The sequence below is a fragment of the Equus quagga genome, chromosome 4, assembly GCF_021613505.1.
Source record: "Equus quagga isolate Etosha38 chromosome 4, UCLA_HA_Equagga_1.0, whole genome shotgun sequence".
Lineage (NCBI taxonomy): Eukaryota > Metazoa > Chordata > Mammalia > Perissodactyla > Equidae > Equus > Equus quagga.
Window position 1 is genome coordinate 76,949,862 of NC_060270.1, and position 15,992 is coordinate 76,965,853.

The following is a 15,992-nucleotide window of genomic DNA, read 5'->3' on the forward strand; positions in this document are numbered from 1 at the left end:
CAATGTCAGGCGCCGCGACAGCTCTGTGAGTCCGGGGCCGCGGCCGTGGCGCTGGGCGGCGGCGGTTCCGGGCCGGTCCGCTCATGGTGCCGCCACGACGCCATCGCGGGGCAGGAAGGCCAGGTAGGCAGGCAGGGGAGGGCCGCGAAGTCACCTGGAGCCACAGCGGGGACCGAGCGCCCACGAACGGCCCCACCTCCCGCCCTTGGTGGCAGCCGAGGTGTCTTGACCGAAATGGTAACGGTCTCCACGGGCGGAGTGAGGGGGAGGCTGACAGGGGCGTGCGAGCCCGGTCCGGACTCTGGCGACTGGGGAAGCTTCTCGGGCGCCGCCGCCCTCGGGCTTTATCTCGCTCGCCCGGGAGGCGTCACTGGCTTAACTTTTTTTTCCTCCAAAGGAGGAGGAGGAGGATTCCCTTTAACAGCTCTTTGCTCACCACCCTCGTGAATTACTATTTCGATCTGAGAGAACTAGATGTAGAGACCGGGGGTGGGGGGAGCGCGGAAGAGCCTGTTCCTTTACCACGTGAGGTGATTGGAAACGTGTCCCCGAGACTCACAACAAATCACCACTTCTCAAATAACCAAACTCCCCTCGAGGAGATCCGGGACAGAAAAGACACTTAGAGGCGCGTGTCTAGACGCTGTCCCCCGGGGTGGATTCCTCCGGCGAGAGAGGCAAAGGGAGTAACTCGGAGCAGCTTTTTTCCAGTAGTTAACTATTCTTAAATATGCCATCTGTTGAATATTGCTTTTTTTTCTTTGTGCCGTGTACTTCTCTGAGTATAATTTAAAGTCTGCCATGGATGACATGAAAGCCTAGGGAAAAGTGTGAATTATATTTAAGACACTTTGGTATTTTTCCTTCATTTGCGATCATTTTGAAGATGAAGAGTAAAAAAGATGTGATGAATCCTATTTTGAGTGGTTGATATTTTCATTAGCCTCCTTTTGTGGTTGTTTATAGGTGTGCTGAGTTCGTCACCTCCTTTTAGACTCAGATTTGCGAAGTTTTCAGGCATTGCTCTTGAAGATCTCAGAAAGGCCTTTAAAATAAGGTAAATCCCACACCTTTTATTTACTGTGTGACTTTAAAATTGAACATTAGCTAACAAATGTCAGGTGTTTCTGACATTTTCTCATTTTTGTATGGTTATTTTTCAAAAATCCTCTCTAATGGGATCTGTATTTTCTAAAAAAACAGGCTGCAAATGGTGTGTGTCTTTATCATGAACCGAATGAATTCCCAGAGCAGTGGTTTAAACGCTCAGCGCCGGAGAATGGCTCTCGGGATTGTTATGCTCCTCCTTGTTGATGTGATATGGGTGGCATCCTCAGAGCTCACTTCGGTATGTAATTCTTGTCCAGGAATGATGTCGTCTGAGGTAATACTGCTGTTCCTCTGTAGTATCTCTAGTTACTCTCTCTCATGCTTACGTGAAGCAGTATTTCAAATAGCATTGAATTATTTGTTTTCTTTGATGTTGAATTAGTGTCAATTCGAGTTAACACTAAAAGGATCCTCTTTTAGTTGTTTCATACGGTTTTCTTGTATCTTTCAGGGAGGGTTACCTAGAAAGTGAGATGTGTGCACATTTTCTTTATATTGGAAGGTGTTTTTTTTCCTGAATTCAATTTCTGTATAAATACTATTTTTTAGTAGAACAACCATTTGGGATACAAAAACTCTTTGTCATCATTTAGTAGAAAGTAAGAATGCTTTTGGACAAATGAGTGAAAGTGATCAGTTTTCATGTACAGGTTACTACTGGGCACGTACATGGGTGCGTGCACATTTATGTGTTTGCTGATTCAAACATTACTGTGATGTGCATGTGTATAGTAATTGCCATTAGTTCAGTTTTAGTTTATCTTTATTGATGACCCATTGGTAGTAATGTGTTTTGAGTTCACAAGCTAGTTTTTCTTTCTACTTGTGTAGTTACTTTATTCTGGAGGCTGGAAAGTCCAAGATCAAGGCACTGGCAGATTTGGTGTCTGGTGTGGATCTGCTTCCTGGTTCTTAGATGGCAGTCTGCTCCCTGTGTCCTCACTAGGCAGGAGGGGCGGGAAAGTTCTCTGGGGTCTCTTATTTGGCACTAATCCCATTCATGAGGTTGCACCGTCACGACGTAATCACCTCCCACAGGCCCACCTCCAATACCATCACATTGGGGGTTAGGATTTTAACATATGAATTTTGGGGCAACACAAACGTTCAGTGTATAACATACGTATTCTGGATTTGGCTGATTGTTTCCTGAGGGTATCATTTAACTTGCTCCTCATTCTTTTATTTCCTGGAAAATGGTAATTAGGTCTAAAGTTTTGATTTGATTCCCGTTCAGTTTTTGGGAAAAAATACCTTGGTGGTACTGGGTACTTCCTTTGACATCACAACATGAGGCGTATAATGGCTGCAAGTCTTATTTTGGGTGATGCCGATTTGAGCACTATCAAGGTCCTTATCAACCTTTACGTAGTAGTTGAATATGCATCTGATATTGCCCAGATAGAGTATTTCATTAGGGGTTGTGTAAATAGTGATTTTTCTACAGGTCATTCTTTCTACATTTATTAGCTGGAATTCTTTCAGGAAAACTTTTCCACAACCACTGTTTGTTTATCCTGAAACGTGGTTCATATAGGAAAGATTGAATAAATCTTGATTTTTTTCATTTATTTGCTTTAGAGTAATGTTGCCTAGCAACTTCCAGTAGTAATCATTGAGAATTTTTTGAGTATCATTATACGTTCGTGGATTTTTGTATATTTGGTGTGTTTCAAACAATTGTAGGTATTCTTTTTGATGCTTAAACTGTCCTGTCTTTGATCAGTGAGAGCCCCTTCAAATTGGCTCTAGTGTCCTTCTAATACAATCCCATTAATCTTTATCATCCTATTTGCTTTCTGGTGCAAGATGCCCAGGCTCATCTGGTCCATTTCCTGCCCATACTTAGATTTGGCCATTTTTTTCAAGAACCCATGGTTTCTTTTAGTGCAGAATGGTACAGGTCACCATCTGGATTCTAGAGGTACTCATCCCTCCTGGGTTGTCATTTTTTTTCTACACCTTTCAGTGCACATAACTAGGAAATTTTTTTTAGGAAAGAAAAAAATCATGAATTCATACTGATATTTCCAATATCAATGAAGATTATGGTTTTTATAACTTCCTAATAACATTAAAACTTCATGCATTTTATTCATACATCATTCTGTTTCATTGCCTTTCTTTCTATTTCCTCTGTTTGGGCTGTTATTTAGCCTTTCAGAAACAGCTCATGATAGTTTCTCATGGAAACTTCCATAACCTTCCAAATGATCTGTTTCCCTTTGGTATTCTTGTGGTACCCTGTAGACCCCTCTCATGGTACTCAGCACGTTATGCTGTGTGCTCTTCATATATACATATGTGTAATATATGTATCTCCTTTCAGGAAAGCTTGTCTTTTTTTTTCCCTTAGCCTCTGGCACAAGTAGCATTACATAGTAGGATTTCAGTGAATGCGGAACAAAACTTTTTTAGCTTGTTGCTTTGTTTGGGAATATTATCCTTTGTATGCAAGGTAAATTCAGTATTCAGAAGTGAATCTAAAATATTTTTATAATCCTTTTGATCTTTCCTGTCCAAATGAATTTTAGAGTTAAAAATTGTATAATGACCTCATTTTATTGGAGATGAGTAATAAGGTTTAAAGTCATCTCATAGTATCTGTAACTTTTTCCTCTGCAGTATGTTTTTACTCAGTACAACAAACCATTCTTCAGCACCTTTGCAAAAACATCTATGTTTGTTCTATACCTTTTGGGCTTTATTGTTTGGAAGCCATGGAGACAACAGTGTACAAGAGGATTTCGAGGAAAGCATGCTACTTTTGTAAGTTTTAAATTTTAAGTGTTTGTTGGAGAGGGGGTATATTTTTTCAGAGTTTGCAGATGTATTAGTTTCTTGAAGGACAGCAAGATTTTAAGTTGTTCAGTTGAAGTGAAAGTAGCATGATACAAGAAAAGCCTGCTTTTGTCCAAAATTTTAAATTTATTCTTCTAATCAACTTGGTATCAGAATATCTTTTGAAAAATTAAAAGTACATAATCACTTTCTATCCCTTACCTCATGACCTCCTCTGAGTTGTTAAAAATTATTGAACTAGGACTGGCCCCATGGCCGAGTGGTTAAGTTCATGCGCTCCGCTGCGGCAGCCCAGGGTTTCTCTGGTTTGGATCCTGGGCACAGAAATGACACCATTCATCAGGCCATGCTGAGGTGGCGTGCCACATGCCACAACTAGAAGAACCCACAACTAAAATATACAACTATGTTCTGCGGGGAATTTGGGAAGAAAAAGCAGAAAAAAAAAAAAAAAAGATTGGCAACAGTTGTTAGCTCAGGTGCCAATCTTTAAAAAAAAAAGAATTATTGAACTAGCCTAAATCAGTTAAGGTGGAGTAGATGATGAAAGTAAGGAATAAGAAGACTATCTGGAGCCTTTGGTCATTTGCAGACTGCATGAGAATCATCTGATTAGTTGTAAAGTTGATTATAGAAGCAAAATAATTCAAGGTTTTATATATTAAAATGAAAGTAGCATGTATCAGATGTTTGGCTAATCAAATTACATTCTTTTGTTGATGTAACATAACACGCTGATTCATAGTGTTGAAAAAAATGGCAGTTTATATAGTGATGTATCTTCCTTGTAGAAGTAGAAACTGAGTTTTTGAGAATGGAGAGTATAAAAATGAGTTTTTGAGAATGAAGGATGTAATCCTTTTTCTTTCATTCCCTCTTCCTTTCTTATTTGTGGTAAAATATACGTAACATCAGATTGACCATTTTACCCATTTTTTCTTCTCCCCTCTTTTTTTTATTGTAGTAAAATATATGTAACAAAGTTTACCTTATTAACCATTATTAAATGTATAGTTCAGGGGCATTAAGTACATTCACTTTGCTGTGCAGCCATCACCACCCTCCATCTCCAGAACTTTTTCATCTTCCGGAACAGAAACTCTGTACCCATTAAACACTAACTCCCATTCTCCCCTCCCCTGAGACCCTAGTAGCCGCTGTTTTATTTTCTGTTGCTATTAGTCCTTTTCTTCTATGTGTACTATTTTTTGTGGGCCAAAACAGCATTATTTCTAGTTTTATGAGTACATTCTTGAGAAATGTACCCATTGGATTTTTGTCAGAGTCCTTTCAGCAGCTGTTTTTGTAGTAACGCGTGGAAATGTTCACTCACATGTGCATAAAAATTTGACTTACTAAAATATGAATATATATATTTTTTACTTTGCAAAAGTAATTCATATACATTATAGAAATGCATAGACATTTTAGTATTACCTATAGGAACATATTGTATGTATATAAATACATGTATATTGTTGAAAAGTTAGGAAATACAGAGGAATAAAAAGAGGAAAATAATAAACTCTACTATTCAAGGAATAATAACTGACAGTTGTTTGAATATATCCTGCTGTTCTTTTTCATGTATTTTTTTGTTTTTTACAAAAATGAAAGTGTACTGTTATGTCCTGTTTTATAGCTTGTTCTGTATTTAGTTGTAACAACTTTCTATGTGATTTAGTATTACTAGGACTTTTCTTTTTCTTAAAGATTTTATTTTTCCATCTTCTCCCCAGAGCCCCCCGGTACATAGTTGTATATATTTTTAGTTGTGGGTCCTTCTAGTTGTGGCACGTGGGATGCTGCCTCACTGTGGCTTGATGAGCGGTGCCAGGTCCACGCCCAGGATTTGAACCTGCGAATCCCTGGGCTGCCGGAGCAGAGCACGCAAACTTAACCACTTAGCCACGGGGCTGGCCGGATAGGACTTTTTTTAATGTTAAGTATTTTTTAATTGTAGTAGTGATAAATGTTCATTGTTGAAGACAAATTATGATAACAAGAAGAATAAGGATAGTTTATCCATAATCTTACCATTCTAAGACCACTATAAATATTTGATACTATCTATAGATATATGTTCGTGTGTATATATTAAAAAATTATTTATAGCAGAAATAAGTTTAGTCTATATGTATCATTTTCTAACCCAATTTTATTTTTCATTTAACAATATATCATGAATACCTTTCTAGGCTAATAAGCATTTGTTACCATCTTTTCCTCTTTCATTTAACTAACCCTTGATAGTTAGATTGTTTTCATTTTTTTCTTTGGATATAAGTAAATTGGAATATCTTTATACACGTCTATAGTTATTTACTTAGGATAAATTCGTAAAAGCATCATTGCTGGGTATGATAATAATGTCATTTTTAAAGCTTGTGCTTCCTATTGCTAAATTATCTACAATAGTTATACCAAATTTATATCTCTGTGAGCAATATGTAAGATTGAATCCTTACCAAAACCCCAACATTTGCCAATTTGATAGGTGAACAGTGGTATCTTGTTTAGTCTGCATAGTTTTGGTCATTTTTTTTCATATATTTGTTGCACAATAGAATTCTTTTGTCAATTGTATCTTGTTCATTCTTCGTACATTAACTTTTACTTATTGATTTATAAGTGTTCTCTAAGAGCATGGGCTCTGGTGTTTGCATCTTGTTCTGTCACTTGCTGATTGTGTGATCTTGGCAAGTTATTTAACCTCTTCAGACTTTAAGCAGGGATGATGATAGGGTATCTGTGAGTGTGAATACAAGCATGCTTTATACAGCACTGGCACAGTCGTTCTCAAAGCGTGGTCCAGTCCCTGAAATCTGTTTAGAGGTTCTTGAGGTTAATACTTTTGTCTTGACCATAGTAAGATATTATTTGTCTTTCTCACTAACCCACCCAACCTTTCCCTACTATTTTCCCTACTAATCTGAAATGTTATGATAGTATTGTGAAAAGGGCATAAGTTTTGGAGTTAGACTAATAACTTGAGTTTTAATCCTGACTCTGTTACTTAGATGAAATCTCTCAGCCTCAATTTCTCCATCAGTAAAATGAGGATGTTAGTATCTGTGTTGCATAGTTGAATACTTGGCATTAACTTCTGTTATTATTAATAATAGTTATACTCTTGTAGGTCTACTCTAGATTTTTGGTTCTATTCCTTTGAGCTGTGACTGACACTAGTTCTACTTTATAATTACTTGAGTTTTATGTCCTGTTATCTGTAGTTTGCAGATGCTGAAGGTTACTTTGCTGCTTGCACAACAGATACAACTATGAATAGTTCTTTGGTAAGTGCTTCTTTTCTCGTCAGGAATGGAGTGGGTGGAGTTCAGCCATGGTGGGAAGGACTGAAATAGCTCTGAGAGCACCACAGCTATATTAAGTTATAGATATATCTCAGTATTGGGTGCTCTCCATGAGAATTGTAACACGCTCCTCTCTTTCCTGAGGGATACTTGGGGCCTAGAAGTAAGCAGTTCAGCCACCTCTGGAGAGAGAACGGAAGAGGAAGTTAGTTAAGGACTGAAGATAGTAAAGGACGGTCCTTTGTCCTTAATTTCTTACCAACTTTGTCAGTTCATGTTCATTATTATATTGTTACTTAGAAACATATTGATAGTGAGACTATATAAGCAGCTTGTTCATTTATTCCACAAATTTTTAAGAGAGCTTAATATGTGTTAAGTACTCTAGGCCCTGGAAATACAGCTTATGTTCTAGTGTGTGAGAGTGTGTATTGGGGAGGGGAAGAAAGATAACAGCAAGCAAATTAAGTAGATAACATAGTCACTTATTTTAAGCTTTTATGATCTAATTGGAGAGATAGTATGTAAAAATCTGTTCTTTTTATAGACCATCATTAAGGCATCTCTTTAAATTGTACTGTTTCGAATGTGACATTCTATCTGAGAAAAATTTTAAATTTACGCTAAAATTTAATACTAGTTTATGAAGCATTGGCTTGGTGACCTTATTGACTGTACAGTGTTTTGTTTGTTTGGCTTTTAGAACTACAGTTGCGTTCAGGGTAGGTTACCAGGGGCTGTGAAGAGTTTATGAAGCTTAGAGAAAATGTAGTTTCTTTTCTCTGGGATCTTAAGCATCAACAAGATTAATGTCAGTTGTCTCCATCAGTGTAGAAGGCAGAGTTGAGACGGCAGCCTACTCTTCTGACTACGCTTCAACTAACATTTGCTATTATCTGTAAAATGGGTATGTCAAATTGTTCTAGGCCAATAGCTGTAACGAAATGTTCACTGTAACAAAGAGACTCTGTCTATTTCCAGATCCTATTGTGTCTTCATTTACTGAATGTTATTCTTTGGCAGAGTTCTATACCAGGAGTTAAAGGAGAAATTAAAGAAATAAAAAACATTTTCTTTTAATTTAAGAAAAAGCCTATTTGGAGAATTGTGTCTTAAACACAGATCATCTGAAGAACATTGGTAAAAACAGTGGAGGAATTTAGAACCACTTAGAAATGTAGATCTTTAGTGCATGGTTAGACAAACCTGACTTTAATTCTGTTTTCTCCCACATGATTATTTTATATCTCAGCTTCTAAAATAGTTCCTTGAAAAGACCGTATTATAAAGTGGTTGTGAGGACTAATGAGAAATGTATGTTTAACTGCTCTGGACTTAGTACCTGGTACCTGGGAAGAACTGAAAAGTGGTAGCTGTTTTCTTCTTATCTATTGATTCTGTAAGGGTTTTCAGGAATTTTTGGTGTTAGTTGAATCTTAAGTAATAATGGGAAATAATTTGGCAACTGTACATACATGTCGTATACGTGATTATCTGTTCATTGTCTGCCTTCATCTTTGAGACTGCATGATCATTGAGGACAGAGACTTTGTCTTTTTTCATCTTATATCCCCAGGCCCTAGAACAGCTCCTGACATAGTAGGAGCTCAGTGCATATTTGTTAAAAGAATGAATGAAAAGGAATGGGAGGTAACCTGTTAGCCTGGAGAAGTCTGTTTCTATGACATTTAAATGTCAGATATCATAATGTACCAATGCTGTTCTGTTACGTTTCTAAACTTTAAACTGCTTGTTTTCTGTCGTTGTACCTGTGTGGATCATTTGAGTTTCCTTTATAAGCCTTGAAAATGTATTTTGGGAAAATTAGGCTGAGTGAACATGGTGGTGAACAGGCATGTTTCAGGTGGTGTCTGTGTTCACCTACCATCCACTGAAATTTTAGCCAGTAGACCAGCTATTATACTTACTGTTTATATTTGTTTCTGTTGCTTTTGTATTCCAGAGTGAACCTTTGTATGTTCCTGTAAAATTTCATGATCTTCCAAGTGAAAAACCAGAGAACACAAATGTGGATGCTCAAAAAAGTAAGCAAAACTGAGAATTTCATAACTTAGAAAAGGGTGGAAATTTTAGCTTCATGCAAATCACTCCAAAACTTAGTGATTCGGCAGGTTGACTGGGATCACCTGGCAGTTCTTCTGTTCCACTTGGTGTTGGCTTGGCCTTCGGTCTTCCAGAAACTTGAATGGGAGTTTTAATGAATTCAACCGGAAATAATTTCCAAATACCATATATCTCTATGGTTTCATTATACATATATACATATATATACATTAAAATGAACCATATCTTCTTCAACCATACCATCAAAGACCTTGATAGCAAATTATGGGAGTTTTGCTGGTTCTGTGAATTGAGTAAAGAATGCCAGCTTCAACCTACGGCACAGTAGTTATTCATAATATTCTCTTGCAAGGAGTGCACCTATAGAGGAATGTTCTGCATGCTTGACCAGGAAAATAATTCTTATAAATTGAGTATCTTTGTGGAAAAATCAAAATAAAGTTATACTATAAATGCTAAAATAATAATCATACTGTAATCCCAAACCAGGCAGTTGTGTAGGGACACAGTTGAAGAAACCTTCTTTGAATATTGGTCTTATTTTAAAACCTTTAAAACACTTTAATAGATGAGAACATTTTTCTAACTCTTTGAATGAGCAGATCTGCCCTAGGTAATAATATAACTCTGGTTTTCTTTGTCCAAGTCTGATCCTAGATGGATTAAATAATATGCATTTATCAGTAAATTAAAACTTGTGACTTTTGTTGGATTCGAGGGGAAGTATTTAACGGTTTTGTACTATACTTTTCCTTTTAAGCTCCCAAAAAGTCTCGTGTAAGGTTCAGTAACATCATGGAGATTCGACAGCTGCCTTCGAGCCATGCCTTGGATGCTAAGTTGTCTCGCATGTCACATCCTGCTGTGAAAGAACAAGAGCCCTTACTCAAAACTGTGGGGAAACTTACTGCAACTCAAGTAGCAAAAATTAGCTTTTTTTTTTGCTTTGTGGTAGGTCTTCTCTTTATTATATGTTTGGAACTTGAATTTTAAGACAGTATACATACCAGCAATATACTCTTGAAGTGTAAGACTATTAGGTTGCTTAATCATGACTTTAAACTCTGCAATCTGGTATCATTGGGGAATGAAGAGTATCATTCCCCATACTTGCCATGCCTCAAAGAATTCAATAAATACTATAGTACTACAACTACTCATATATTCAGAATTTGGCATTGCCTTATGGTCAGAATAATAAATAGTTATTTTACCCTATGATGTCTATAGCGCTGGTAAATATCCAGATAAGAATTTACTGTATGCATTGATTTCTTCAAATAAGTGTTTTTGCAGTTTTATATTAAATTTATGTAAATGTGGTCAGGTATTTTAGCAGGTACTCATAGTAAACATTTCTACGGAATTTCTAGTAATATTATCGATAGCATCTCTATTATTTTAATATAGAAACTGAAAAATGTGCTTAAGATTTCACAGAAAATAATCGTATAGCAAATAAAATATTATTTTGGGCTAAGCTTGGATTAGATACTTATCTGAGTTAGTGAAAACTCTGAAGTTTCAAGTTTAAAAAATGAATTTCAGTGTTCTTTTATATATATGTATACCTCATTGGATATAGCCTAATCTAAGGTTGGTTAGTATGAGCCTTTAAGACTTCAGTTTATACCGAGCATTTTTAAACACTGGATGATCCAATGCTGATATCAGTATTATTAGCCTGACTGTAAGGTTTTTTACTTCACAGTTTTGCCTCTCATATTTTACTGTGTAGCCCATTTTTCTCCATTCTCTGTCTGGAAAACCTCTGTTTTAGTGAAACTGCCGTTAATATTTTCAGCAGTGCAAGTCAAAAAATCTTTGGGAATTGTAATATAATTACATATGTAATAAAGTTAATTTAAAAGGCTCATATATTTGGATTATGCTATTAGTTGTGATTTCTGTTTGCTTGTTTTAAATGACTGGAAGATAAGACTAAGATTTATTAATTATATATTACCTAATTTTCAAAGGACACTTGAAGTCAAGTGTAATAAAAGCATCTATGTAGTAAAAGTTTTTTAAAAAGGGGAAAAGATAAGAGCCAGATTAAATAGGTAATGTCTGTGTGTGGGAGGGAACCTGGCTGTGGAATCAGATGATTATATTAGGAACTTCTATGTAAAGGAAGAAAACTACTTCAGGTGACACACAATTCATCTCTAGGCAAATTGGCAGGAAAGCAAAAAGGAAAACCTGAGTTACACAGTTTATTGTCTTTAAAAGGAAGTATCTCTCTTCATTGGATAAAGCAAACTTTTTCCTAACTCAAAACTCTACGAGAGAATGTGCACATAGGTTCTTATGTAATAAGGCACCACTCCTGTATAGCACATTTACAGATAGATACGTGCAGGTAACAGCCTTGTAAAAAATGGCAATAGATTACACATACCATAAAATTTACCATTTTTAAGTGTATAGTTCAGTGGCATTAAATACATTCACATTGTTGTGTAACCATCACCACCGTCTATCAACAGAACTTTTTTCATCTTGCGAAACTGAAACTCTACCCATTAAATGATAACTCCTCTTTCCCACCTCCCCACGCCCCTGACAGCTGCCGCTCTGCTTTCTGTTTCTGAATTTGACGACTCTAAGCACCTCAGATGGTGAAATCAGACAGTGTTTTTCTTTTTGTGGTGGGCTTGTTTCACTTAGCATTATGTCTTCAAAGTTCATCTTTGTAGCATGTGTTAGAATTTGCTTTTTTTAAGATTGAATACTATTCCGTTGTATAGATATATGCCACCTTTTGTTTATCCATTCATCCATTGATGTACACTTGGGTTGCCTCTACATTTAATAGTCTTTTTAAAAAAAAAAAATCAACTTAAGTTACAAGTGCAGAGAGCTGTGTTAGTCTTCAGTAAGGGCATTTCCATAGAAAGTGAGAGTAATACAGTCCAGGCATATAGCTTTCTGGAAACCTGATTTAATAGAGTGATGAGCTTTGGTAAGGTCTAGAGCAGTGCTATTTGCTAGAAATATATTAGGAACCTCAAATTCAGGTCACTTAGGTACTTTTAAATTTTCTAGTAGCCACGTTAAAAAAAACAAGTGAAGTTACTTTTAATACTATATTTTTATTCAATACACTATATGTAAAATATTTCAATGTTATCAATAAAATTATAGATGAGATAGTTTTCATTTTTTTGTACTAAAATCTTCTAAACATTTTAGTTTCAATTTCTGTTTTGTTTCTGTTTCTGTTTCATTTCAGTTTCAGTTGCTAAACCATTTCAGTTCAGACCAGCCGCTTTTCAGTTGCTCAGTAGCCACATGTGGCTAGTGGCTAGTTTATTGGACAGTGCCAGTCAAAGGGAGTTAATGATTACCATATTTGCCAGTCCTTCTTGAATATCTTTTGTCTTATTAGGGCTTATGGTGTTTTAATTTTTTTCTATAAAATATATTTAGGTTATATAGGCTTTACCAAAAATGCCTTTTATGATAATTTTAAAATGAATTACCACCCATGAAATTTTATGTAAATTATTTGCCATAGATTGTTAGTAAGTGGTTGTCCTCAACTCTAGAGTAATGAAACATTTTAAGGATAATTTTTGTTAGAAAGTAATTGAGATAGATCTTCTTTTATGATGAAGGTGTTTAGGTTTGAGAGCCAGAGAATGGGGAGAGATGGAGAATAGGGAGGTCTTTCTGGAAAGAGTTCATAGCTAATGATGACTTCTCATGATCTTTGAATGGCTGCCATCTAGGTGATCTGTTTTTATTTCACTGTCTTGCATTAGCAGAGACCAGTGAGATTGTTTGGAAAATGTGCACAGTATTTAAATATTAAAGTGGTAAAGAAAATGGGTCAAGAAAGCTAGTTATCACCCTGTAAGCATTATCTCTTCTTGCAGAAAATTTCCAGAACATAACTAAGGGCAGAATCTTCTGCCTCTTCTCTAGCACTTCAAATACAAGCAGATTGTGGCTTCTGTTGTCGTAAATGTTTGATGTTGACCATCTTACCAACTGCTACCTCATTTTCTTGTTTAGAAAGTCAAGTGAAATTATTTAGGAAGTTAGAGGACTACAGATGGAATCAGAATCACTTTGCCGTAGTTTCACTCTGGCTGTAGCCTTCAATACAGTGTACACTGAATGGAGACTCCTAAACTCTCAACTATCTGCTCCCTTCAAGCTGTGCTCTAAGATCACGTGTCTATGCTGCTGCTTTGAAATGTCAGTAGTAATAATTATACTACTCACTTAACTACAAGTCGTGAGAGAGATTGAGGAATGTCCGTCTCTTATTGGAGACAAGTCATTCTTCAGTAGAATATGATTATCCGGTCAATCTGTTTAAGTAAGAGGTGCCGACAACAGTTAGACAAGCAGTTAATTTACTTTGATTGACCCAGCAGTCTACTTCTCAGTGTATATGTTAATGACACTCAAGCACAGATGCACCAGGAGGCATGTACTAGAATGTTTATAGTAGCATTGTTTAAAGTAGTCAAAAAAGTGTCCATCAACAGATAAATGGATGAATTGTGTTAACAGGCATTAGAATATCTGATAGCAGTGAAAATAAGTGAACTTTAGGCACACACATACTAGGCTTCATCAGAAAGAACTCTGGTTTCTTATTCCTTAAATCAAAGTAGGCACAGGGTTGAGAATGTAAGAATATCCTGGCCTAGATGAGCAAAAGAGAAGAGAGAATTAAAAAAAAAATCCTCATAGCTGGAAAACTTCCCTTAATTATACCCAGAGTTATGAGAACTCTTTGTATTATGTCTCCAAACTGAAAATCAAAGAAACAATCACAGTTAGATAGTAAATTCACAGTTTTCATTGGACATTTTTAAATTCCCAAAGTGAATATAGCCTTTTATCTCTCCGTCTCCCTACTAGCTACTTTTATTCCTCCCCATAGGCGTACAGATTTCTCATCATGCTATATTCATCTGTACATATTTTAATATTTGAGAATTTCCCAAAATTTAAATTTGATTTAGATAATATGAGTGTTAGATAAAGCAAGTTTTAAAGTTGATTTGTTACTCAAATTTAGCCTCATGTTTTAAAAACCTGAATGCTAATTTTTAACTAGCTATTGTTAATGTCTTGAGGGAAATTGGATAGCAAAGATCTTAGGTCTGATTATAAACATCCTCTTTTGGGGCCTGTGATTTTTCATTACAAAACAGCTTTTAAAACCTCTTATGATGACATGTTTAGGGGGAGAAAAAAAGGAGAGGACTGTAAATTGTAATAACAAATATAAACATAACATTCATTAGGTTTCACTTTGTTTTCTTTTCTCTAGTGGTTTTTGGCAAACTTCTCATATCAAGAAGCACTTTCAGACACGCAGGTTGCTATAGTTAATATTTTGTCCTCGACTTCTGGTAAGAAATTTGTCTTCAAAATCTGCATTGTAAATCGAGACTCATTTCTGATAGATATATATAGATATATATATATTTCTTAGATATATGACACATGCACACGTTTTTATCTTGCTATAAATTACTACATTTGTTCTAATGTACATTAGTATATTGTAACTACTTAATCTTTATAGTTTCCTGCCCTTGCCTTGTGCTCTTATTTTCCTTCAAATACTTTACGGTATTTTTTAATACAACAATATATTAAAGTTTTATAGGCTGGCTCTTTGTATTGTAGTTGTTGTTCCTTTCACATAGTCTTTCTAAAAATCATTTTCTAGACTCTTTGGCTAAATGTAATTGCTTATTTCAGAACTATAATTTGCCCTATGAAAGGTATTTTATTTTTAAAATTGAATCACCTTCCAAATCTGGAAGATAAAAAAAGTATTTTTGAAGTTGTAAAAATAACTTTAGCACACAGGCTTGATTATGATGAAGTCAGAACGTTACTCTGAATGTTCAGTTTAACTTTCTTAGTCGTTTAAAATAATAGGACTATACTTGAGGTAAAGTATAAAGTATAAAGAGGTAAAACAAGTTCCAACAGTAAACAAGTTTATTGTTGAAGTAAACGTGGTTTAGAGGCTCTTTTTTGGATGATCTTTGAACATTTCATCCTAGGTATCTGCAGTCTTGTTCTTAGTTATTTACAAATGACAAAAATGAGTTGAAAAGTTAGGTGTATAATTTACTTATTTAAACAATCAAGTTGGTAGTATATAATTTTGACAATATTTAAGCTAATGTATCTTTTTTTATTCTTTTCTCTCCAAAGGACTTTTTACCTTAATCCTTGCTGCAGTGTTTCCAAGTAACAGTGGAGATAGATTTACTCTTTCTAAACTATTAGCTGTAATTTTAAGGTAAGAATGTAGTGTAATAGCTAATTTGCTTAAAAATACAATGTTTAAAAAAATTCTGGTAGTAGAGGATAGTTTATATTATGGTAAACTGTATAGACAAAGAAAGATGAGGATAACAAAGATTTTAAATGGACGTTATGCTACTCATCCCTCAGTCACATCCTGGACTAGTTTTCCATACCTTCCTGGGGAGGGTAATTGGTGGGAAGGACCCTAAGGCAGCTTTGGTTTCCTTTCATGTGACTGCAGACTTACGAAGTATTGTACTGACATTTACGTTTAACAGAGTGGCAACTTAATCCTCATAGTCTCCAAGTTTCTGTTTCCTCTTGGTAAAACAAGTTCCCCTTTTTGTTTTGGTTTGGATTTTTATTTCTCTTACTTCTAGAAATTTA

At 35.7% G+C, this 15,992-nt stretch overlaps 1 protein-coding gene across 3 annotated transcripts in view; it reads left to right on the forward strand.

Annotated features, from left to right (window-relative positions):
• SLC35F5 (solute carrier family 35 member F5) overlaps positions 1–15,992 on the forward strand; it is a 38,988-nt gene continuing 22,996 nt past the window's right edge. Inside the window, exons 1-9 of one of the 3 annotated variants that reach the window (XM_046658105.1) lie at positions 1–123; positions 967–1,057; positions 1,204–1,348; positions 3,736–3,879; positions 7,146–7,208; positions 9,190–9,271; positions 10,072–10,262; positions 14,608–14,689; positions 15,510–15,597. In XM_046658105.1, the coding sequence (XP_046514061.1) occupies positions 84–123; positions 967–1,057; positions 1,204–1,348; positions 3,736–3,879; positions 7,146–7,208; positions 9,190–9,271; positions 10,072–10,262; positions 14,608–14,689; positions 15,510–15,597 (926 nt within the window). In that variant the 5' untranslated portion in view covers positions 1–83. The remainder of the gene's footprint in view (positions 124–966; positions 1,058–1,203; positions 1,349–3,735; positions 3,880–7,145; positions 7,209–9,189; positions 9,272–10,071; positions 10,263–14,607; positions 14,690–15,509; positions 15,598–15,992) is intronic. The other 2 variants (XM_046658106.1, XM_046658107.1) reach the window with 2 other exon arrangements.